The sequence below is a fragment of the Urocitellus parryii genome, chromosome 10 (genome assembly GCF_045843805.1).
Source record: "Urocitellus parryii isolate mUroPar1 chromosome 10, mUroPar1.hap1, whole genome shotgun sequence".
Lineage (NCBI taxonomy): Eukaryota > Metazoa > Chordata > Mammalia > Rodentia > Sciuridae > Urocitellus > Urocitellus parryii.
Window position 1 is genome coordinate 134,261,089 of NC_135540.1, and position 23,705 is coordinate 134,284,793.

The 23,705-nt window shown below is 45.7% G+C and overlaps 1 protein-coding gene across 12 annotated transcripts in view; it reads left to right on the forward strand.

Moving 5' to 3' along the window:
• Positions 1–23,705, forward strand: part of Prom1 (prominin 1) — a 129,664-nt gene that overhangs the window by 83,095 nt on the left and 22,864 nt on the right. For 6 of the 12 annotated variants that reach the window (XM_077803078.1, XM_077803081.1, XM_077803080.1 and 3 more), the window contains 12 exons: positions 1,957–2,041; positions 3,705–3,851; positions 4,412–4,483; positions 5,447–5,539; positions 7,161–7,214; positions 9,372–9,452; positions 9,582–9,650; positions 10,228–10,320; positions 13,288–13,403; positions 16,588–16,647; positions 20,337–20,360; positions 20,741–20,809. In XM_077803078.1, coding sequence (XP_077659204.1) covers positions 1,957–2,041; positions 3,705–3,851; positions 4,412–4,483; positions 5,447–5,539; positions 7,161–7,214; positions 9,372–9,452; positions 9,582–9,650; positions 10,228–10,320; positions 13,288–13,403; positions 16,588–16,647; positions 20,337–20,360; positions 20,741–20,809 — 963 coding nt within the window. Of the gene's footprint in view, positions 1–1,956; positions 2,042–3,704; positions 3,852–4,411; positions 4,484–5,446; positions 5,540–7,160; positions 7,215–9,371; positions 9,453–9,581; positions 9,651–10,227; positions 10,321–13,287; positions 13,426–14,449; positions 14,519–16,587; positions 16,648–20,336; positions 20,361–20,740; positions 20,810–23,705 lie in introns of those variants that run through there. The other 6 variants (XM_077803087.1, XM_077803083.1, XM_026403250.2 and 3 more) reach the window with 5 other exon arrangements.

Genomic DNA, 23,705 nt, shown 5'->3' on the forward strand with positions numbered 1-23,705 from the left:
ACAGGCGTGGGTGTGGCTCAGCGGGAGAGCCCTTATCCAGCATGGGAGACCTTGGGTTTAATCCCCAGCACCACATAAGCAGAACAAATCATGGCAAAATACCTGTTCTTACTTACGATTGTTCATCAGCACATTTAAGCTCCTGTCTGATATACAGATTTCTCTAAACCTTTAAAACCTTCTGGAATCTTTAAGGTTTTACTTGCTGCTGTGGTGATGTGCCACAAATTGTTCTCCTGCATAATGGAAAACTTTTTTTGGGGGGGAGGGGTACCAGAGACTCAACCCAGGGGTGCTTAACCACTGAGCCACATCCCTAGCCCTTTTTATTTATTTAGTAATTTTGAGACAAGGTCTCACTAAGTTGCTTTGGGTCTCAACAAGTTGCTGAGGCTGGCTGTTTTATTATTATTATTATTATTATTATTATTATTATTATTATTTAGTTGTGAATGGACACAATACCTTTATTTTTTTACGTGGTGCCAGGGATCTAACCCAGTGCCTCATGTGTGCTAGACAGGCGCTCTGCCTCTGAGCCACAACCCCAGTCCTGAGGCTGGCTTTGAACTTGTAATCCTCCTGACTCAGCCTCCTGAGCTGCTGAGAAGACAGTCAGGTGCCACTGAGCCCAGCCCTTTTTTTTTTTTTTCAACCTTTTTGTCATTTGCCTCTTTGCACCTCCAAAGAGGGGGACACCCTCTCCTTGGCAGTGAGATCATAGCCGAGTGAGTTGAATTGACCTTCTAAATCTTCCTTAAATCCGTCTCCTCTCCTTGCTTGCGGCTTCCCATTTCATCCTGCAAGTGTCTGGGAATGTGAAGTGACCCCACCAAACAGATCACTTCCCGCCTTAATGTCAGCAGCTCCACAGTGCCACCAGCTGAGGTCACAAACAAGTGGTGCATGCATCCACCCCTCTCAACCTGTACTCTGTTAATCAGTTGTATACTCTTCAGCTTAACCTAGGGAGTCTCAGGGTCTTTCTCAATAGAAAACTCTAAGCAGACCTTATCAACCCATTGGAGCCTCTGGGCACAATTGAGCCTGCTCACCATCCCCAGGCTGGGAGGCAAGGCCTAGCATCTTAGCTGGCATGCAGCAATTTGTGACCAGCTCTTGCAGAACTCTGCAATATTACCTTTGTTGGTGCATGGAGCTCTGGGTTCCAACAGCACCACCTGGTTGTTGGAGCAGGTATCACACCTCCTAGGAATGTGGGCAAATTACTGCTCATGGCATCCTGCAGGGGCAGAGGGCACTGGCTCTTGTGGCAAGGAAGACACTCCCCTATTATGTGACTCTCTGTGTGGCAGGAATATGAATCCTACCAGCCCTATCCTTCTTAGCTCAGTTAGATAAGCACTTCCCCATTTTAGAGATGGGATTGAGTCATGGAGAGCTGAGGACATTTCACCCAGGTGACCAGATTAGTTTTATGGGCAAACTGCACCAAAAGTCTGGATGTCTGTGGGTCCTCACCATGAGAATAGATGTCAAAGCATATGTTTAGTCAATATAGCCCAGCCCTGGAAATGGGAAGGGGAAATATTCTTGATAGGGGCTTGATAGAATCTTTTAATAAAGCCTATGATGCACTATGCAATGCACCTCTTTCTAGTGAGTGCTATTTTTGTATTTTTTATGAGAATTTATTTCTTCCCAGTTTGTAAATTTGTCCACAGCAGTACAGACAACAGTGTAAAGGAGACAGGTGCAAGGACACATTCATCAGTGTTATTGTATCTGTTCCAAAATTTGGACTGTTAACAAAAGAGGAAAATAAGTCAGGAGTGCCAGGTGCCAGCCATTCACGTGGTTGTGAGTGATAACCTGAACCCACTTAGTCACAGATTGCACAGCAAGAAACAGTTAACCTCCCTCCTCACTCTCAGATATGGACCGAGGTCACCATGCTGCTTTTCTGGGTCATGATTTCTATGTTTGCTCCCACAGCGATTGCAAAAACAACAGAGGAATTTATTCCACACTTCAACTCGAGAACCTCTTCAATATCAGCGAGAGTCTCGACATTCACAAGGTGAGTCCTTAGAAGCCAGCTCTGGACCTGACACATTGTTTTACTAAATCCAGTTGTTTTTCCTTCTTTTTGTTAAAATTGCTGTGAAATCTGCAAAAGATAAAACAAGCCACTTTAAAGGGACATTTAATATGTTCAGTGTTAGGCAATCTTCACCTTTATCCAGTTCAAAACATTTTCTCACCCCCAACCAGTTGTCTTTCTTGCAGTGTGAGGTCTTTGATTTTTTATGCAAGAGCTTCCCAAGGGGCCTCACTTAGGACATGCCCCAGGGAGAGATTCCACTTCACTCAACGTAGATATTCCTATGAAAGCAACCCCCACTTGCTTCCCAGGGAGGCTGGTTCTCCACGACCATCACCCCTGGTCTGACAGGTCCTAGGATTGGGAAGAACAGTCCACACCATCCTTATTCCTTATGATCACACTGTGGCCTCAGGACTGCAGGGTAGTCTCTGCTGAACCATGGCAAGAAGGAAGGATGGAAGCAAGCCAGATAGAATGACTTTCCCTCCCATTTTGCTTCAGCCCACGCCCCAGTCTTGACTCTTAAGACTCAAAGAAAATGCCATTCCAGAGCATGCTGGTCAGAAGAAAGAGGAATAGAGTCCCACTGCCCCAGTCTGGAGTGCTGTTGGCCCAGACCCTTCCACTCCACTGTGCCTGCACGCCTCATCTGGCCTTCTTGGTTGTGCAGGAAAGAATGTCGTCCTCTTACTTTTGGGCTTCCAGCTCGAGAGCAGATTCCAGGCAGAACTTAAGGAAGAGGCATTCACCAAGTCCTGCAGCTCTGGCAGGCCAGTAGAGAGACCATGGGGTCATGATGACTTGACAGTTTTCAAATGTGAAGAGCTTTATTCAAAACCTGCATATGAATTTTGTTTTGATTCGCTTCCCTAAATATTGCTTATTGTCCATAAATAAAATGTAATTTTGTCACCAAATCCTAATTAGGTGTCCTCTTCCCCCTTGTCCATCATGCCATGGGCCACTCTCCTTGTGCTGTGCTGGGTAGCAGTTGAGAGTATCACTGGGACACTGAGGCACTCCCTGACTTCTGAAACTACTGATGGGCTACTAAGTCAACCCCAGGTCAACCACGGCATTCCCATGACCTTTGCCCAAGTAACTAAACACTGTTTCCCAGAAGACGTCTCCCATGTCTTTCTCTTGCCCAGCTCTAGTGCAAGGCGGTCCCTTCCCTAGAATGCCTGCCCACCTGTCCCTTTCAACATCTCTTTTGGGCAAGCCTGGGTGCTCCAAAGCCACCTCCTCTCTACCCTCTGTGCTCCCAGCCTCTTTTCTTGAACTCCTCTCTCCCTGGTGCCCTAATGGAATTCTTGTGCCCCTCTGATGACACAGCCTCTTCCTTTTGAGGTCTTTGACAGGGAGATGAGATCTTATTTTGCTTTGTACTTGAAAAGTGCTGACCACAGGATATAAGAAGCCATGGAGGCAGGGGAGGAAGAAATCCCAGTCAAATATAGATATAAATACACACCCATGTATGAATATATACCGTTTCTGCATGTGTACACAGACATACGTATGTGTGTATATGTATGTATGTATATTCTTGCCTAGTTTTATTGCCCTTTTAAAGCATTAAGTACTTGACATGCTTGGAGAGTAATGGCTCGGTTTCCACATCTTGTTTCATCAGCATACTGACGACATAAACAATCGACTTGAACGTCTGGATATAAAACTTGGTGGCATTGTTCTTCTGAACGAGGAAGGAAAAAACAACCTCAAGGAATTCTCTAATAGTGGGATAGACAATATAGATTATGACACCCTCTTGGCTCAGGTATCATCCACTTATGCCTGTGTGATTTGGGGGAGAAAGTGGGGCACCAAATGTGTGTACTTCATTTTTTAGCGTTTTTTTTTTGTTTGTTTTAATGAGAAGAGATTCAGAGCATGAATTGCAATTTTAAATTGTGCGGCTTAGTGACATTTAGTATATTCACACTGTCACACCCTTTTATTCTACCTGATTCTAAAACATTTTTATCACCCCAAAAGAAAAGCTGTGCCCGTTAACAGTCTTCCTTTGTTCCCCTCAACTTGGCAGCCATCGGTGTGTGCTCCATTGCTATGGATTGACTTATTTGGATACTTCATGTAAATGGAATCATACAAGAAGTGGCCTTTGGTGTGTAGCTTGATTCTGAGGTTCACATAGCATGTTTTCACCCACGTCTTAGCATGTGTTGGCATTTTATTCTTCTCTATGGTTAAATAAAAATAATGGGTATAAATTAAAATGCAAAAGTCACCTATGGAGGAGTTTCTTCAATCGGTGGCCTATTAGATGTTGTTAAGGATTAAAAATCCCATAACACACATTTTTTATTTCTTTTGTAGAGTAAAACCTCTCCTGGAAAAGTGAATCTTGTATCATTTTCATATGATCTGGATACAAAGGCAGACCGTTTGGTGAGTTCACATAGTTGGCTTCAGTGCCGTAGCAGGGTAGGTGTCTAATGTCAGTGCCACCAAGAGGGAAGCTGCTGCAGAGGTCCCTTTCACTGTGAGTGAGTCCAGCCTTGCTGACCGCCCCTCCTGTGCATGTGGAAAGTTGCCCTCAGTGGTCATTGCTGTTTGGCCCTGGTGTCGCTGGAAGTTTCCAGGGCCCACCTCCATCCCCACCGACTCCTTCACCCTCAGACTCCCAAGTGTGGGCACATGTGCTTCTGTATGTGCAAGCACACACACAGTCACTTTCCTGGCAGCGTAGGGACCAGAGAGAGGACCTGGGAGAAGTCCCATGGGTTGCTTTGCTGCCTCATCAGCAAGAAGTGGCTGAGGAGGGCAGAGGCCCCAGTGGGCCCACAGACTCTGCTTCGTCATCGCCTCCGCTGGTTGGTGACTGCATGGCCTTCACTGGCCCCTTGTAGCATCAGACCACGGTGATGAGAACGTGGGCTTTGGAGGAAAACCCAGGTTTAAACCCTGACTCAGTTTCCTTCCAATGGTCGAAGCTTGAGCAAGGTATTTCAACCCTCTGTGCCTCAGTTTCCCCATCTAGCAAATGAGGGCAGTCGTACTTTTGGGATTCTTAGAGTTGGCATGCCAAACCCCATGTTAAGTGTGGGTTAAATATAAAGCTCTCGGTTGAACTTTGGTTTTCTCATCTGTAAAACAGAGAAACCAATGGTGGCTCCACCTCCTGAGGCAGTGGTGCGGGAACCCAGTCTCTGGCACTCAGAGAGGGCTCATGAGTGCAGGTACTGCCTTGTCCATGGTTCTGATCCGAAACAGAACATTTTGTGCTGCCCCTTTCCGCCAGCCCTTGTGCCCACCCGTGGCCGCCATTGCCTAAGGAGAGCCATGTGCTTATGTTACAGCTGCCGGAGTCTGGAAGGATCCTGTGGATCTTGACTTATTTTCTCTTTGTAGCCCCCCGGACAATTAAAGCAGTCCATGAAGTCAGAAGCGCAAACTCTTAGAAAAATTCACCAGGATCAAGTCCTTCCCATGGAGAGGACCCAGGTAACATCAGCTACCTATGATATAACGGTGACCTGAGCAAAATGGATTGCACCTCCTTGACTTAGATCTAGCCTGAGGCCACGTGCACATCTCATGGAGGTCTCGTCCAACTGGCCTCAGCCTCAGCAATTGAGCTGGGCTTTGAAGAGCACAAAACTTAAATTACACCACCCCTAAGTCTTATTTTCCTCTCATTTTCCCAGTGGAGTGTGAGCAGTTAGCTTTGGTCTGTGCCTGGCCCCCACTCCTTGCTGTTAACACACCCTCCAAAGCCAGGTGTCTAGCACATCAGGTGCTGATCATTTTGCTCTGGACTTACTCTCATGTATTCTCTAATTCTTTCTCTCCAAACTCTGCCTAGAAATATGTGAAAGTGAGGGTAAGTGCTTTTCTTCCTGCGTCCTGTCTGCTCTGTTACTGTCTCGTTGACCATTGCTGCCCTTCTTCTCTCTCCCATCCCTCCCCACCTGTCTCATTGCTTGAGACAATCAAGGCAGGCTTGTAGCTGAGCGAGAACAAAGACTTTGGAGCCAGGAAGATCTGGCTTCAGGGTCTGCTTCTGCATCTCCAAAAACTATAGTATCTCAGTTTCCGCATCTAAAAACAGAATATTAAAAAATGAGATATAACAAGGGTGGGAACGATTCCTGCTACTCCGTGGTTCATGGAGATGTCAGACCTCTGACCTCAGAGGACTCAGGGATCAAAGAGTTGTTGCTAGACTTGCATGTGGGTCATACTCGCAGCTGTCAAGGGGGGAATTGTGTGGAAACTGGGTTACTAGGTCAGTTGCTCAAGTCTGGAGATGGGGGTTAGGTCTACCTGCTCTGACATCTGAACCTTCCTGATGGAGTTTTTTCTCTGTCTCCGTCTTTCTCTTCTGCCTTCTGACTTCCTAGTTCCATGGAGGATGCGCAGTGTCCTCCTGTGGAGGAGCTCACTTCCCTGTGTGTCGTGCTCATCACACTGTTCTGCTATCCCTGTTCAGATCAGATTTGTTAACAGAACAAATCTGTTAACATTGGAAGCTGCTTTTGCAGCTTGTCTTCAACCAGACAGGACCCCTTGGCCTTTTCAGAGTTAGGGCAACTTGTCCACAGAAAGACAAGAGGGTCAGCCAACTGCAGTCTGAAGGCCAAATCCTGCCAGCTTTTGTAAACAAAGTTATTGCAACATGGTGGTGCCCAGTTATTTCCAAACTGTCTGTGGCTCCTCTTGGCTATAGGGTGAAGTAAAGTGGAGTCGTTGGAACAGGCCATTGCCCCTAAAGCCCAAAATATTCACTCTCCAGCCCTTCATAAGTTTGCCACCCCAAACCAAAATCATTCAGGGGTGCCACTGTAGGGCAGGCTGTGTTTTAAATGCCTTTCACTTTGATCAAACCAGTTTGAAGGCGTTTCTTGGGCACCTTGCATATGATCTGCACCCTTTCCAAGTTTTTGAACAAGTATCCTGATTTCTTACACCAGGTACACATCGTTACTTGTTGGTTTTTCTAGAATGAGACCTTTGCAGTGTAAGATCAGATTGATGGCTATTATGGGGAGCGGGGAGACACATGCCATGTGTTCTTGCTCCCTTGTTTAATAGTTTTGACAATATTTTCTGTTTTCTTCACCAGGTCGATGTACAAAAAAATATCAAGATTCTTCAACGCACAAGTGGGGGACTAAAGGCAAGGATGCATTTTGTTTTTCTGTCACAGGGTTTGTTATTAAATACCATGCATAGAATTTCAGAGACATTGATGTTTACAAGTACTTTAAATTTTAAAGAAAGTCTCAGGTATGTACCCATCTAAATACCCAATTGGGTTTTCCTACCATTTCCCTTCTCCTTTTGCTTCCATAAAGGCTGACCTCTCCTAGCAGGTTGTCTATAGAACTGAAATCTATTTTGATGCGTAGAAACTTAGAAGGTAACATGGGGAAGTCTCACAGAGCTATCAACGCCTAGCAAACCAGTGTGAAGGCTCAGTGCTCTCTAACCACATCCAGCTCACTGCTGGGCTGCCCCCAGGCTGCTTGACTTATCCCCCCCCCCTTAGATAGGCAGCCTGAAGGAGCAGCCTCTGTCATGGCCACCTCACCTGCTCTTAGTGGGTACATGAGTTTGGGGTGACAGGACCACAGTTGAGTTTTAAGATACTGCTTAGAACTAGCACATTCCGCTTTGTTCATGTTCCCCTGGCCAAAGCAAGTCACATGGCCACACCCATGATCATCATGGTCAGAGCAGAGAAGTACAGTTGTCCCTCACTGGGGGAGGGGTCGGTTCCAGAACCCTCCATGGACACCAGAACCCATGAGTGCTGAAGTCCCTTGCATAAAATGGCATACACAGTATTTGTATATAACCTCTGCACATCTTCTCGTATACTTTAAATTCTCTCTAGATTACTAAGACTGCTCAACGCAATGCAAATGCTATATGAATAGTTATTCTACTGCAATGTTTAGGGGATAATAACAAGAAAACAATCATATCTATATGTTCCATATACTTTTTTTTCCAAAAAGATTAGTTGAATCCCCAAATGCAAAATCTATGAATTTGGAAGGCCAACTATGTGCTCTAAGCCCTGAGAAGTCATGCCAGAGAAGGTGTCAATCATCTGGAACAGTTGCTGTGCTCCACTGCAAGGGTACCCTAGCCACAAACACTCCCACGACAGAGACTCAGCTCTGTGGCTGTGCTATATTCATCTTGTACACAAAATGCCAACAAGCAACTCAATAAGGAAGAAAATATTTCCTTGTTGAGTAGGTAGGCTGCCCACAAAGGTTTGGCTATGAGCCCCACAGTGAAAATCTCGGTGTTCCTTCCTTCACTGTTCTCCGTGAACCAATACCAGGACTCACTTTCTCTGAAGACATTCAGGTTTACTCTGCACTAGGACCATCCCTACACCTCCAATCCCTGGGGCCATTTCATCATGCTTTATCCCTTGCCAGGGGACCCCAAGAGACACCCTGCTGGCTACAGGCCTTTTGCTCCCTTTGGAGCAGCAGTGCATGCCGTTTGGGGTTGCATTCACGGGGCCCAGCCCAGGGAGCACTAGGGCCAGGACTCAGTCGTGACCCACTGGTCAGGCTGTGTTGCTCAGCACTTTGGGCAAAGGAACCCATCTTCAGATTTTGCACCAAGCTCTCAAGCAGGTTGGCCACAGTGCTATCTTGGAATGACAGTGCAGGCAAATTCCCACACCTTAGTATGTTCTCAGCTTGGTGGTCTTGAAGTCGTCAGCCACCTCCTCCGGGAACAGTGGCCAGCAGCACCCTTCTGCCCACTTTGCTGTGAGTTCTCCTGGAAGGAAGTCCTACAAAGGCTCCACTCCAGTGCTGGCCCCCCAATGCCTGATCTTGGCTCTTCTCCTTCCCCTACCCTCAGGTGACTGGGCCAGGTCTTGGTGGTATTGGACTGGGGCACCAGTACTCCTGACTGTCCGGATCCATGGGGTCTGTATCTGCAGGTCCAGCCAGCCACAGAACGGAAAATATTTGGGGGAAATAACTAAGTCTGTACTGAACGCATACAGACTGTTTTTCTTCTCGTTGTCCCCTAAAAAATACAGTGACAATTATTTGCATAGTATTTATATCGTGTCAGGCATTATAAGTAATTTGGAGATGACTTAAAGTATATGGGAGGGTGTGGGATGTGTTGGTCACCTGTCATTTTACACAGGGACCTGAAGATCTTTAAACTTGCTATCCCAGGGGCTCTTGAAATCCGTGTTCCCAGGGACAGCTGCACTCAAATTGATTTTCATATTGTCTGTTTAATTCCTCTTATCCCTTGATCCCCTTCTAATTACTGTTCTGTTTTCCAGGAGAAAGTGACCAAGATCCTGCAATCTTTGGATTCTGTTCAGGTCTTCATAACAAACGATATTTCCTCCGTTATTGTGGAAGTGAGTTTTCTTTCTTAAAATAAGCCAATCAATAAATGGGCCTGTGAGCTTTCCATAATTAAGTCTCTGTGGTGTTTGAGTATGCTGTCATCGTTTTAGTGGCATCACTGATCTTCAGTTTCTTTCTAGGAAACGAAGAAATTTGCGAAAAAAATCTTACGCTATTTTGAACACTACCTAGAGTGGGTGGAGCTGGCTGTAAGTAGTTGACCTTCTATGAACATAAATGGGGTGTCCTAAGACAGTCATTGTCTAGGGTAAAATATGGAGGAAGTGAGGTTGAATTCCTGGTAATTGGACTGACACCAGGTAGAAGGGCTTTGAAGTGTGGAGACCAAGACCTCTGAGACCAGCCCACCAGGTGGGAGCCCCTTCCCCCTCCGAAATCCCCTCTTGTCCCTTGGCACACCATTGTGACATGGGTTCCTCCATTTACTTCTCACCTCCTTTGTCATATAACAAAGGGATCAGACTAAAAATTCAGTCTGAACCACTGCTGGATATGTGTGCTTTTAGTTCTCTCAGCAACCCTGAAGGGTGGGTCCTCTAGTTCACATAACATTGGAGGAAACCGGAAACCGAGGCTCAGAGAGAACAAGGTTCTTGCTTTGAAGTCCTTGGATTCACACCTGTGGGACTCATCCGCACAAACCCCCAGTCAGCTCCGCATCTCCCAGGAAGGGAGGTCCTTATGTGAGACGGGCCAAAAGGGTCTAATCCTTGTGGGGTTTGGTGATCTGCTCACTCAGTTTTCCCATGTCCCTCGCCTCCATAGGTCACTGAGAAGATGGTGCCCTGCAAGCCTGTGGCCACCGCCGTGGATTCTGCTTTTAAAGTGATTCTGTGTGGCTTCATTGTGGACCCTCTGGTGAGAGCTCCATCTTCCCAAAGCAGACGTGTTAAACCCATCATCTTGATTGTTTTCCCCCAGATGGAAATAGACACTATAATATTTGTTTATATTAGTTTTCTGTTGGGGTTTATTTTGGTCTAGAACCCAAATCCTAAACCCTAAAATTTAGATCAGTGTGTTATGATACCCAGTAGACCAAAACAGTCACAGTCCTGTTTACAGCTACTCGTTCCTTACTAAAATTACACTTGGAAGTTGGGAGACTCCTCTTGGTGGGAACAATCGGCAAGGAAGACTCCTTGCTATGCTGATGGCTAATATCAGGAGATTCTTCATGTGACTTTCTGCACAGGCCCAGTGCTAAAATCCAGACTTCATTTTTGTTTGAAAAGTGCTTTAACATGTGACACCGGGGACGGCAGATTTCGGTTTATCAGATTTGTTGCTCGCCCCTGTTCACCCTCAGCTTGCACTGACCCTGTCTGTGGGCAGATTCTCTTGCTTCTTCTGCTCAGAGTGCCGTGGTGGTTTCCCCTTGCTACCACGATGAAGGCCAGCACCCTACAGAGAACACGCCAGCCGAGCATGATGGCGTCCTGCCCACCCAGGTCGCATTATGTGCTGCTTCCCACCTTTCTCCCTGGGCTCCAGACATGCTCATTTCCTTTCACTTCTTCAAAGCTCCCCACCTCTAGGCCTTTGCACATGCCCAACTTCCGGTCTGCAGACCGTCTCCCTCTCTCTTTCTCTCTTCTCCCCACCCTTCCTATGCATTGGACTAACTTCTCCAGATCTGTTAGCCGTGGTTGAGAGCATGGACTCTGAACTCAAATGCCACTTCTACCCTTTCTGAACTCTGACTTTGAAACACCATTGACATTTCCTGAGCTTCATCACCCGAATGGGGCTGTTTTGGTGGTTCAGCTACCTTCCATGTAAAGCCCTTGACACCATTACTGGTACATGAACACCCTCTGTAGCTGTTAGCAGTCCTTTGTTGTTCAGTTTTCTGAACTGTATCCTTTTCTCTGGAAGGATTTTATGATCCTCCAAACTTACAGGATCCCTTTTCCACATTCCCACAGAACTCTGTGCTTTTCCTGAGAAATATAATTGCTGTTGAATTACGCACCAGTGTGTATCTCCACGATCTGGCCTCTGCAACACACACTACACTGAACTGCACGACAGAGGGCGCTGCTGTGCCCTCTGCTGGCACAGAGCATTCCTAAGACATGCTGATCAGAGAACTCAGTGCATCCCGCTCTCTTTCTCCATCTCCCTCTTCCCTGCTCACAAGTTCATTTGCTGGCTGACTTGCATGGCCCTGAGAGGAATGATCCTTCCACTCTGGCACCCCAGGCCATAGCTTATTGGCGGCTTACCCCCCGTGGCAACTTCTTGCCCCATCTGTCCTGTGTTTGGTGGCCCTTGCTGCCAGCTTCTGTGGAAGTCCTCATTAGGCCAGTCCAGGGTTCACCTCATTTATTCTGAAATGACCTCTTCCTGGTCCACTCTCCACCTCCCATCACCAATCCGGCAAATTACCCATCTTCTAGATGCCTCTCTGCAAAGATTGGGGCAGAAAAAGGAGAGGTCCAGAGGCTGCTCAGGGGGATAACAGGCTGGATCTTTGCTGCTGGTGGTTTACAGCGAGGAAGAGCTCTGGGAACCCCATTGCACCAACAAAATAGATGCAGGTTGGCCGCCATGTCTCTTTAGTATCTTGATCACTCCTCAAAGGATTTAGGAAGCTTCCAGGGAATGGATGTGGCTGTCAGAAGATTGGAAAGCCTGGAAATTAGAGGCCAGGGATATGCCGCCAAAAAACATCAGCCAGCTCATCTAGGAGCACAACAAAGCTTCCTGGCCAGGCTGGGACAGGCAGGTGGAGGCTGGTGTCCCAGCTGCCTTCTGCCTCATGGTGGCTGGGGAAGCTGCTCTGGTGGTCCTGCAGCATTGTCCCGAGGCAGGGCTCAGACTTGAACTTCCATAGGAGCCTGGAATGTGCAGGATTACCAGCCAACCGAGAAGGATGCTGATCAGAAGTGGTACCAGCCTGTGTGTACCACAGGGTCACACTGTGCGTAGCTGTTACTGCTTTGTTTGGTAACATTAAGGGATTTGGGGTTTCACTCTTCAAAGGATGACATGGTCTGTGCCCAAATGAGGGCGAATGCTGCTCTTGAGGGAGAAGCATGACTCTCCTGCTGTTGGCTGTTGTCTCATGGGCACACAAGGGTCCAGGGTATGAAATGCAATCTCAGATTTTTCAAGAAAAGACGTTAAGTTCAGGTTTATGTGTGAGAGCTGACTTATAAATATTGGCAACTGTTTTTTAAAGGACACTTTAATTTTGCTTTTTAAGTAAAACATGGTTGTACTCAGCCTGTGGCCCACCTTCAGAGTGGTTAACATGAAACACAGGACTTCCCTCGGGACCCTGGCGTGTGCCCAGCTTTGCTTCTGTCTTGTTGACACACTTGTGTTATGGGGTGGGGCTGCTGCGCCTCCACTGCTCAGAGGCAGAACAAGCGAGAAAGTTTCATGAGTCTAGCTCCGAGAAGGGGCGTGGACTCACACCGCACAGCTGGCCATCCTGCAGGCTGGACAGCTGGGGCAGCCAAGGGAGCCGTGGAGGGCGAGACTGGGAGTTTTCCTGGAGTGTCCTAAGTGAAATCCTGGCTTCACTGCTGGCTGTTTCTGTTTGTCGTCTGGAAAATAAATGTAATAATATAACAAATACAGGCTCTTCTCAAAGTTTTCAGAAAAACAAACTGGATTGTAGCATGTGGCCCTTCAGACAATGGCTGCTTCATGTGACATTCACAAATAATTTTAAAGAACAAAATGAAGATTCATTTATAAAAGATGGCAAAACACATATTTTCCAATAGGCACCTGTTATTTTCCATTGCCCATCTTCAAGTATTTAATTTTCTTAAATTTTAATTTAACTTTTTGATTTCTTTTTCTCCCCAGAATTTGTTTTGGTTTGGCTTAGGGAAAGCTACTTTTCTTTTACTCCCGGCTCTAATCATCGCCGTGAAGCTGGCCAAGCACTACCGCCGCATGGAATCAGAGGATGTATATGAAGAGTAAGCATGAGCTTCCTAGAAGGTGGGGGTCGAAGTCTGGGCAGGGCTTCAAGGAGCTGCTGCATCTGAGCTCGGATGCCTGCAGCTGACTCTCTTCTAAAAAAAAATCTGTCCTGGTTTTGTTAAGTTTTAATGCTAATCCTGCCTTTTCACTCTCAATCTCAACTTCATTAACCAGTCTTCTCATTTCTCCTTTGCAGTTGCTCTCAGTCGGGGACTTGGCATTTCACTTTATGATAACTTTTATTACTATTTTCCTTTCCATCCTGTCATCGGTCCTTGGCTCTGTGTCTGGTGATCTCGTGTGTTTCATATTCATGTCACTCACCTCCTCAACATGTCTCTCTGGAATGTGCACTATTAATATCCATATTGGAGTACAAATGTGGAGAGTGTAGCTGTAGAGCTGAAATAGTCGCATGAAAATTACTAATTTTGTCTCTACTTTTTATATTTTATGGTGTTGAAACTGTATGCATGGAAATGTAAGCCTTTTTTTAAAAAAATCATATTCATACATGGGATGGGAGAAGATTTATTATCCTACGATGGACTTTAAATTAATAATATCTTTAAATGACATAAAAATAATAGATACATCTAGGTAAAAATAGATTCCAACAGTTCTGAAAAAGAGGACGGGAACACAGAGGGTGTACAAGAAATACTCATTGAAGGAATGAATATTTTACATGTTAAAAATTACTAATCCATACAGAAGTCATTCCCATCTTTGGGAGGCAGAGGCAGGAGGGTCACAAGTTCAGCCAGTCTCAGCACCTCAGCAAGGCCTTAAACGAATAGTGAATCAAAATTTAAAAAGAAAGAAAGAGAGTTTTTTTACAAGTTGATAACACAGACTTTGAGGTCCCAGAAATGTCTCAGGACACTAACATTGCCATGGACCCTTTGCCATTTAGAAATGATTGTCCAAGCCATAGACATTCAATAACTCCTGGTCTCAGAGCTGAGTGCTGAGAGTAGGCAGCTGTGTGCCATCACCCATCCTGTCATGGCCCTGTCTGAGCCCTTTGCTACATATACAGGCCAAAACCTGCCTCCACCATGGATGAGACAACACCCGAGCCCCCACTGGATGCGTAGCTGCACCTCACGTGAGTACTCAGCACTGAGGGCTTAAGAGGTGTGTGTGAGTGTCCTTGCTTACTAGTTTTTACCCATGTCCCTGCACATGAGAAGACTTGCTAACTCTTGGATTTCATTTACTGGACAAAAGGGGAAAACAATAATGATAGGAAACAGGAAAAGCCCTAGGAGATGTTCAGAAATGATTGTCTCTTCCCACTTGCTAGTGGGCATTTCATCCTGGGTTGTTAAGGCAGAAATTCACAATCAGTGACTCCCACCTGGTTGTACTAAAGACCATTGAGGACGATTCTGTAGTGATTCTGGGTGTAATGCACATTTGAAGGAGTTGCCTTTGGGAAGGACCTAGGTCCTCACACTCCTGTGAAGGGCAGAAGCAGAGTGTGTTGGTGTTGGAAGTCCCAGGCTCTTCTGAGGTTTCTGTATTCTATATTCTGTGTGCAGCCCACAGCAGGTTGACAGGCTTTGTTTCAAGGAGAGAAAAAGCACAGACTAACTGCCCGCCCCCTCAGGTTCCCCTGGGGCACCTTCTGTGGTCGCTGTTGAAGCAGGGCTGGGTTTCCATCCAGAACAGCGCACCCTACAGGGGAGTCCTGGTAGGTGTCCTGGCCAGTCTGCTCTTCTGGGGGCAGTAAGGAAGGAACAGAAAGTTTCAGGTTAGTGGAGTTGATTTATTTCTAGAAGGGGAGGAAGCAACATCTCAGACGCTCTTGGAACACAGGGATTCATTTCTGCCCCACCAAGAACTTCCTTGAGGGCTTGGGTCCCTGTTGGGGTAAATCATGTTGCACAGTCTTGTGTCTCTATGTGAGTTCAGTGGCATTTCCTGGAGCCTCAGTGTCCTTATATGTGAAAGGAGACAATAGGATCCCTGCTCACTTGGGGTTGGGAGGTCACAAGGCTAAAATATTCAGCCTTTGACAGTGGAAGCCCTTGCTGGAGTGTTTCTGGTTCATGAGAGTAAGGACAATCTCATCTTCTGGTTGCCCTGAGGTTTCTGGTGGAACCCCAACGTGTTCAGAAGAAAAAACGTGTCTATTTTGTTAACAAGCCAGGGCCACTTGTCCTCTGGGCTTGCACTGGTGGGAAGGAGGCTTCACAAGCTGTGGGAGAACCCATTGGCCTCCATTCAGTCTAACCTGAGCCCCTTGTACCTTCCCGTGTCTGTGAGTTCCATGAGCGCTCACACCAAAAGACTTCAAATGCTGCCTCATCTCAAGACAAAGCCAGGTTTGGGAGCAAAGAGGACAGTGCATGAATAAGGTGCCCAGCCGTCTAGGAAAGGCCTTCTGCAGGTCAGGCTAATACAAAGTCAGGAGCAGCTCCACCATTGGTTCCTGAGGAGCCCCCCAGGAAAAGTCTCCTGAAGGGGAACCATGCAGCTTCTGAGTGGCCAAGTCAGTCTCAATGCCTTCACCCTCCCCCTCCCCTGTCATCTTGGTTCTCTCTCTCTCTCTCTCTCTCTCTCTCACACACACACACACACACACACACACACACACACACGTAGGCCACCCTGGGCTCTCTGTCTGGTGATTTCCTGTGTTTCTTGTCCATGTCACTCATCTGCTTAACCTGTCTCTCTGGAATGGGACTATTAACATTCATGTTGGAGTACAAATGTGTGGGGTGTGGCTTTAGAGCTGTAAGAGTCACAAGAAAGTTAGTAATTTTGTCTCTTCTTTTTGTATTTTATAATGTTAAAACTGTACGCTTGGAAATGTTTTTTTAAAAAATTATATTTATACATGGGATGGGGGAGGATTTTATTATCCTATAATAGACTTTAAAGTTAAATTATTAATATCTTTAAATGACATAAAAATAATAGATACATCTAGGTAAATAAAAGAGGACCGGAACATAGATGGTGCTCAAAAATACTCGTTGAAGGAATGAATATTTTACATGTGAAAATTACTAATCCATGAAGAAGTAGTTTCCATTTTTGGAATCTGCAGATTTAACAAATTGTCACGTACCTTTCATGACCCATACATTGTCTTTGTGATCCATGATGTAAACACTTCATCTTAGAGATAACGTGGTGTTTTGGTGTCATTTATTTTTGTTACAGTATGGAAAATGGTTATCATAAAGCTCATCCATATGGTATTCACAATGCTGTTATGCCAAGGTAAACAAAAGTTCAGAAGTGCATGTGTGTGTCTCGTGGTGAACTTTCTCTTTCCCTGTAGATCTTCTGAGATCTCTGCATGCTCTTGGTGCCTTACACTTGTCTCTGCATGATACTCTATCAACACCTAGCTACAATCTTGACCTACATAGTATTTAATGATGCCATAGTTTGAGATTTCAGTGACTTCTTAGCAACGGAAATGTGAAGCAACTAAAATTTGGTGTCATCAGAAAATGCTACATATAACTGAAGATCATAATGATTTTAATGCACGCACACTTTAGCATTTCTCTGCTTCAAACTAGGTGCTTACTGTCTTCCAGATTTACCCCTCTTCCCTTCTCTCATCCATTCTCTTTCCTTCTCATAAATTATGGTCAGTCGAAAAACGAACTCCAACTTCTCCAAAATCTTTTCATGCATTCAAATTTTCTGGATTTGTAAGTCACTTTCCATGAACCTGGACATTCACTAAGTAATTCTGAGCACTATCTGACAGGTGTCCTCTTATGAGAATCCACTAAAACTTGAGATGTACCTGACAATCAGGAGGCCTGTCTGCTGAAAAGAAGTGGGGCCAGGATAAGCAAGGGCCAGAAGGGCAGCCCTGAGGTATCAAAATGTCAAATTCACTTCATGTCATTTGCTGCCTCTAGGATAAGGTGGATATGTGTTGGATTTGGTTGCTAGAGTGCTAGGTTGTGAGAGATGTGAAGATTGATTCAAGGGTCACTTAGCTCAGTCTCCTCCAGGCAGAGTAGACAGGGCTGTGGCCTGCCTCATACACATCTCCCGTTTCATAGGACAGCATGCTTGGAGGGCATCTTATACTTATGGACTGAAATTTCAAGGTCAAAGGAGAGTTCTCAGCTATCCTAATGCCCCAATATCAGTTCTTCTAGGAGTCTCTGAATTTGTAGAATTGGTTTCTGGTCTTGCCTCCTGTTTACGAGGTCTGCAGGTGTCCTCTCTGTACCAGGAAGTGTCATTGAGTTGGCTTAGAGGATTCTAGCAGGACAGGCAAGCCTGGGAGGGAAGTGTGCTGAGGGTCAGGTCTCCTGGTGGCAATGCTGAGGTGGAGTTTGGGATGCGAGGTGTTTGAAGAGAAGTCCAGGTGGACCTTCTGAAGCCTCAGTCCTCTGGAGCAAATATGCCCTGCCAAGAGTTGCCTTCATTCGGCTAAATGGAGACTTTGTGCCCCCACCTCTCTAGCCACTTGAATCTGGGCCACCCAGGAAAGGAAAAGCCCTTGGGCAGTGCAATTGGCGGCAGAGCGGGCCCTGAGAACTCTAGCAACAGGAGGCCCTCTGCTGACTATGTCCCCACTGATTCAGCAAATGACATGAAGTCAATTTGAAATTTTGCAACCTTATTTTTCTATTATTATTATTATATTATTATTATTATTATCTTTATTATTATTATTATCACTTTTGCTTTGGTCTGAATGCTTGTGTCCCCCTAACATTCAGTGGGAATCCAGAAGTTACAACATTATGGCTTCCTGAGGAGTAGGAGGCTTGGAAGAGTTTGTTGCATCTAGGATTCCTTTGGGAGGGTCAGGTTGGGCTTGGTGGTGCATGCCTGTAGCCGTAGTGACTTGGGAGGCTGAGGCAGGAGGATCACAAGTTCAGCCAGACTCAGCAACTCAGCAAGGCCCTAAGCAAATAATGAGACCTAGTCTCAAAATTTAAAAGTAAACAAAGAAAGAAGAGGGTCATTTTGCCAGTTGATAACACAGACTTTGAGGTCCCCGTAACCTTACAGCACACTAATATTGCTATGAACACTTTGCCATTTATAAGTGATTGTGAAAGCCATAAACATTCACTGACTCCTGGTCTCAGACCTGAGTGTTGAGAATAGGCCACTGTCTGCCATCACCCATCCTGTCATGGCCCTGTCTGAGTCCTTTGCTACATATGCTGTCCAACACCTGCCTCCACATAGATGAGCCAACACCAAGCCTCCACTCGATGCACTGATGCACCTAACGAGAGTACTCAACACTGAGGGCTTAAGAGGTGTGTGTGAGAGTCCTTGCTTACCAATTTTTCCCATGTCCCTGCACATGAGAAGACTTGCTAACTCTTGGATTTCTTTTACTGGACAAAAAGTGAAAACGAAAATGATAGGAAACAGAAAAAATTTCTAGGAGATGTTCAGAAATGAATGTCTCTTCCCACTTGCTGGTGGGCATTTCATCCTGGGTTGTTAAGGCAGAAATTCACAATCAGTGACTCCCACCCAGTTGTACTAAAGACCACTGAGGACGATTCTGTAGTGATTCTGGGTGTAATGCACATTTGAAGGAGTTGCCTTTGGGAAGGACCTAGGTCCTCACACTCCTGTGAAGGGCAGAAGCAGAGTGTGTTGGTGTTGGAAGTCCCAGGCTCTTCTGAGGTTTCTGTATTCTATATTCTGTGTGCAGCCCCTCAGCAGGTTGACAGGCTTTGTTTCAAGGAGAGAAAAAGCACAGACTAACTGCCCCCCTCAGGTTCCCCTGGGGCACCTTCTGTGGTCGCTGTTGAAGCAGGGCTGGGTTTCCATCCAGAACAGCCCACCCTGCAGGGGAGTCCTGGTAGGTGTCCTGGCCAGTCTGCTCTTCTGGGAGCAGTAAGGAAGGAACAGAAAGTTTCAGGTTAGTGGAGTTGATTTATTTCCAGGAGGTGAGGAAGCAGCATCTCAGAATCTCTAGGAATGTTGTGATTAATTTCTGCCCCTCTGAGACCCTCCTTGAGGGCTTGGGTCCGTGTTGGGGGTAAATCCTGTTGAGCTCTCTTGTGTCATTAAATAAGGACTATGGCATTTCCTGGAGCCTCAGTGTCCTTATATGTGAAAGGAGACAGTAGGATCCCTGCTCACTTAGGGTTAGGAGGTCACAAGGGTGAAATATTCAGCCTTTGACAGTAGAAGCCCTTGCTGGAGTGTTTCTGGTTCATGAGAGTAAGGACAATCTCATCTTCTGGTTACCCTGAGGTTTCTGATGGAACCCCGACGTGTTCAGAAGAAAAACGTGTCTATTTTGTTAACAAGCCAGGGCCACTTGTCCTCTGGGCTTGCACAGGTGGGAAGGAGGCTTCACAAGCTGTGGGAGAACCCATTGGCCTCCATTCAGTCTAACCTGAGCCCCTTGTACCTTCCCGTGTCTGTGAGTTCCATTGAGTGCTCACACCAAATGACTTCAATTGCTGCCGCAACTCAAGACAAAGCCAGGTTTGGGAGCAAAGAGGACAGTGCATGGATAAGGTGCCCAGCCGTCTAGGAAAGGCCTTCTGCAGGTCAGGCTAATACAAAGTCAGGAGCAGCTCCACCATTGGTTCCTGAGGAGTCCCCCAGGAAAAGTCTCCTGAAGGGGAACCATGCAGCTTCTGAGTGGCCAAGTCAGTCTCAATGCCTTCACCCTCCCCCTCCCCTGTCATCTTGGTTCTCTCTCTCTCTTTCTCTCTCTCTCTCTCTCACACACACACACACACACACACACACACACACACACGTAGGCCGCCCTGGGTTCTCTGTCTGGTGATCTCCTGTGTTTCTTGTCCATGTCACTCATCTCGTCATCCTGTCTCTTTAATGGGTCCTATTAACATTATATTGGAGTACAAATGTGGGGGGTGTAACTATAGAGCTGTAATAGTCACAAGAATATCAGTAATTTTGTCTCTCCTTTTTGTATTTTATAGTCTTCAAACTATACCCCCGGAAACGTAAGCATTTTTTTAAAAGAAATTATATTAATTCATGGGATGGGGGAGGATTTTATTATTTTATGATGGACTTTAATGTTAAATCAATAACATCTTTAAATGACATAGAAATAATAGATACATCTAGGTAAAAATAAATTGTGACACCTCTTGAAAGAGAAATGGAACATACAGGGTGCTCAAGAAACAGTCTTTGAGGGAATGAATATCTTACATTTTAAAATTCCTAATCCCCCATATAGAAGTCACTTCCATCTTTGGAAGCTGCAGATTGTCACATACCTTTTATGACCCATACATTTTCTTTTTTATCCATGGTGTAATCACATCATCTTATTGATAAAACATGGTGTTTTTGGTGTCATTTATTTTTGTTACAGTTTGGAAAATGGTAATGCTAGTTATGATGAACCTCAACCACATGCTCTTGACAAGGCTATCATGACAAGGTAAAGAAAAGTCTGGAAGGGCATGTGTGTCCTGTGGTTAACTTCTCTTTCACTGTGGATCTTCTGAGCTCTTTGCATGCTCTTGATGCCCTGTACTTCTCTCTGCATGATAATCAATGACTAACTCCAATCTTGACCTACATAGCATTTCATGATGCCATGAGTTTGAAATTTCAGTGACTTCTTGGAAATAGAAATGGAAAGCAACTAAATTTGGTGTCATCATAAAATGCTACATTTAACTCTAAATCATTATGGTTTAAATGCATGTGTGTACTTTAGCATTTCTCTAAACAATTTAAGTGCTTACTGTCTTCCAGATTTACCCTTCTTCCCTCTCTCATCCATTCTTACTTCCTTCTAATAAATTAGGATCAACCGGTAAAGGAACTCCAACCTCTCCTCCAAAATCCTTTCATGAATTCACATTTTCTGGGTGTAAGGCACTTTCCATTAACCTGGACATTCACTAAGTAACTCTGACCTGCCAGGTGTCCTCTTCTGAGACTCCACTAAACTTGAGATATACCTGACAACCAGGGGACCTATATACATGGGCTGAGATAAACAAGGACATCAGGGCAGCCCTGAGCTCTCCTACATAGTGAGTGTGGTCTTTATCACCTCCACACAGTTAGCCCCAAACCAGTGTTCTTTGGCCCTTCCAAGTGGTACATCAGGTGCAAAGGAATGATTCTACCATCAGTGTGCAGAGGGATACACCTTCTATTAGAAGCCTACACTCCATGTGGGACAATCTTTTTCAAAGGTCGCCATGTTCAGAGGAGCCTGCAGCTTGGGCTCCCAGTAAGATTTTATATAGCTAAATATATAGGGTGAAAGGTTTACTGAATTTACAATATTGAATATCACAAAAATTTCAAACTTCAATTTAATTTGCCATTGAAGGGAAAAGAAATTGTATTTGTGTATTCAGGCAAAATACTATCAAAAAGATCGATTACAAACAAGAGAAATTCCTTCCTCACAGTTCTGGAGGTGGCAAGTGTTTGACCAGGTGAAGTCATGTTCACTGGCTTGTTCATAGACGGTGCCCCTCCCTGTGTCTTACCCAGTGAAGGAGTGAGCCAGCTCACTGGGGTTGCTTGTACTACATTCTTCCCCAAAGGCCTCCATCTCCTAGTGCCATCCACCTGGTGACTAGGACCTCGAATTATGAATATTAGGGGTCACATGCATTCAGACCAAAGTAAAAGTGATGATGATGATGATGATGATGATGATGATGATGATAATATAATGGAAAATAAGGTTTCAAAATGACAAATTGACTTCATCTCACTTGCTGCCTCTAGGATAAGGTGATGTGTGTTGGATGTGGTTGCTAGACTGCTGTGTTGTGAGAGATGTGAAGATTGATTCAAGGGTCACTTAGCTCAGTCTCCTCCAGGCAGAGTAGACAGGACTGTGGCCTGCCTCATACACATCTCCTGTTTCATAGGGTAGCATGCTAGGAAGGGATGGATCTTATACTTAATGGACTGAAATTTCAAGGTCAATGGAGAGTTCTCAACTATCTCTATTGCCCCAACATCAGTTCTTCTAGGACTCTCTGAATTTGTAGAATTGGTTTCTGGTCTTGCCTTCTATTTGCGAGATCCCAAGTGTCCTCTCTTTTCCAGGAAGTGTCATTGAGTTGGCTTAGAGGATTCTAGCAGGACAGGCAAGCCTGGAAGCCTGGGAGGGAAGTGTACTGAGGATCAGGTCTCCTGGTGGCAATGCTGAGGTGGAGTTTGGGATTCGAGGTGTTTGAAGAGAAGTCCAGGTGGACCTTCTGAAGCCTCAGTCCTCTGGGGCAAATATGCCCTGCTGAGAGTTGCCTTCATTGGGCAAAATGGAGACTTTGTGCCCCCACCTCTCTAGCCACTTGGATCTGGGCTGCTCAGGAAAGGGACAACCCTTGGGCAGTGTAATTGGCTGCAGAGCAGGCCATGAGGACTCTGGCAGCAGGAGGCCCTCTGCTGACCATGCTACCCACTGCTGACGGCAAGACCTTTGGGAATCTGGAAGGTACAGGATTATGGCTTCCTGAGGAGTAGGAGGCTTTGGAGAATTTGTTGCATCCAGGATTCCTTTCCGATTATAAGGGATGGTCAGGCTTGGCTTCATGTGCATGCCAGTAGCCTTAGTGACTTGAGAGGCTGAGGCAGGAGGATCACAAATTCAGCCAGTCTCAGCAACTCAGCAAGGACCCAGGCAAATAGTGAGACCCGATCTCAAAATTAAATAAAAACCAAGAAAGACAGAAAGAAAGATACAAAGAAAGAGGGTCATTTTGCAGGTTCATAACACACACTTTGAGGCCCCAGAAAACCTCTCAGGACACTAACATTGCCATGAACACTTTGCCATTTGGAAGTGATTGTGAAAGCCATAGACATTCACTGACTCCTGGTCTCAGTCCTGAGTGTTGAGAATAGGCCACTGTCTGCCATCACCCATCCTGCCATGGCCCTGTCTGAGCCCTTTGCTACACATGCAGTCCAACACCTGCCTCCACATAGATGAGCCAACACCGAGCCCCCATTCGATTTGTAGGTGCACCTCACGTGAGTACTCAACACTGAGGGCTTGAGAGGTGTGTGTGAGAGTCCTTGCTTACCAGTTTTTACCCATGTCCCTGCACATGAGAAGACTTGCTAACTCTTGGATTTCATTTACTGTACAAAAGGGGAAAACGATAATGATAGGAAACAGGAAAAGCCCTAGGAGATGTTCAGAAATGAGTGTCACTTCCCACTTGCTGGTGGGCATTTCATCCTGGGTTGTTAAGGCAGAAATTCACAATCAGTGACTCCCACCCAGTTGTACTAAAGACCACTGAGGACGATTCTGTAGTGATTCTGGGTGTAATGCACATTTGAAGGAGTTGCCT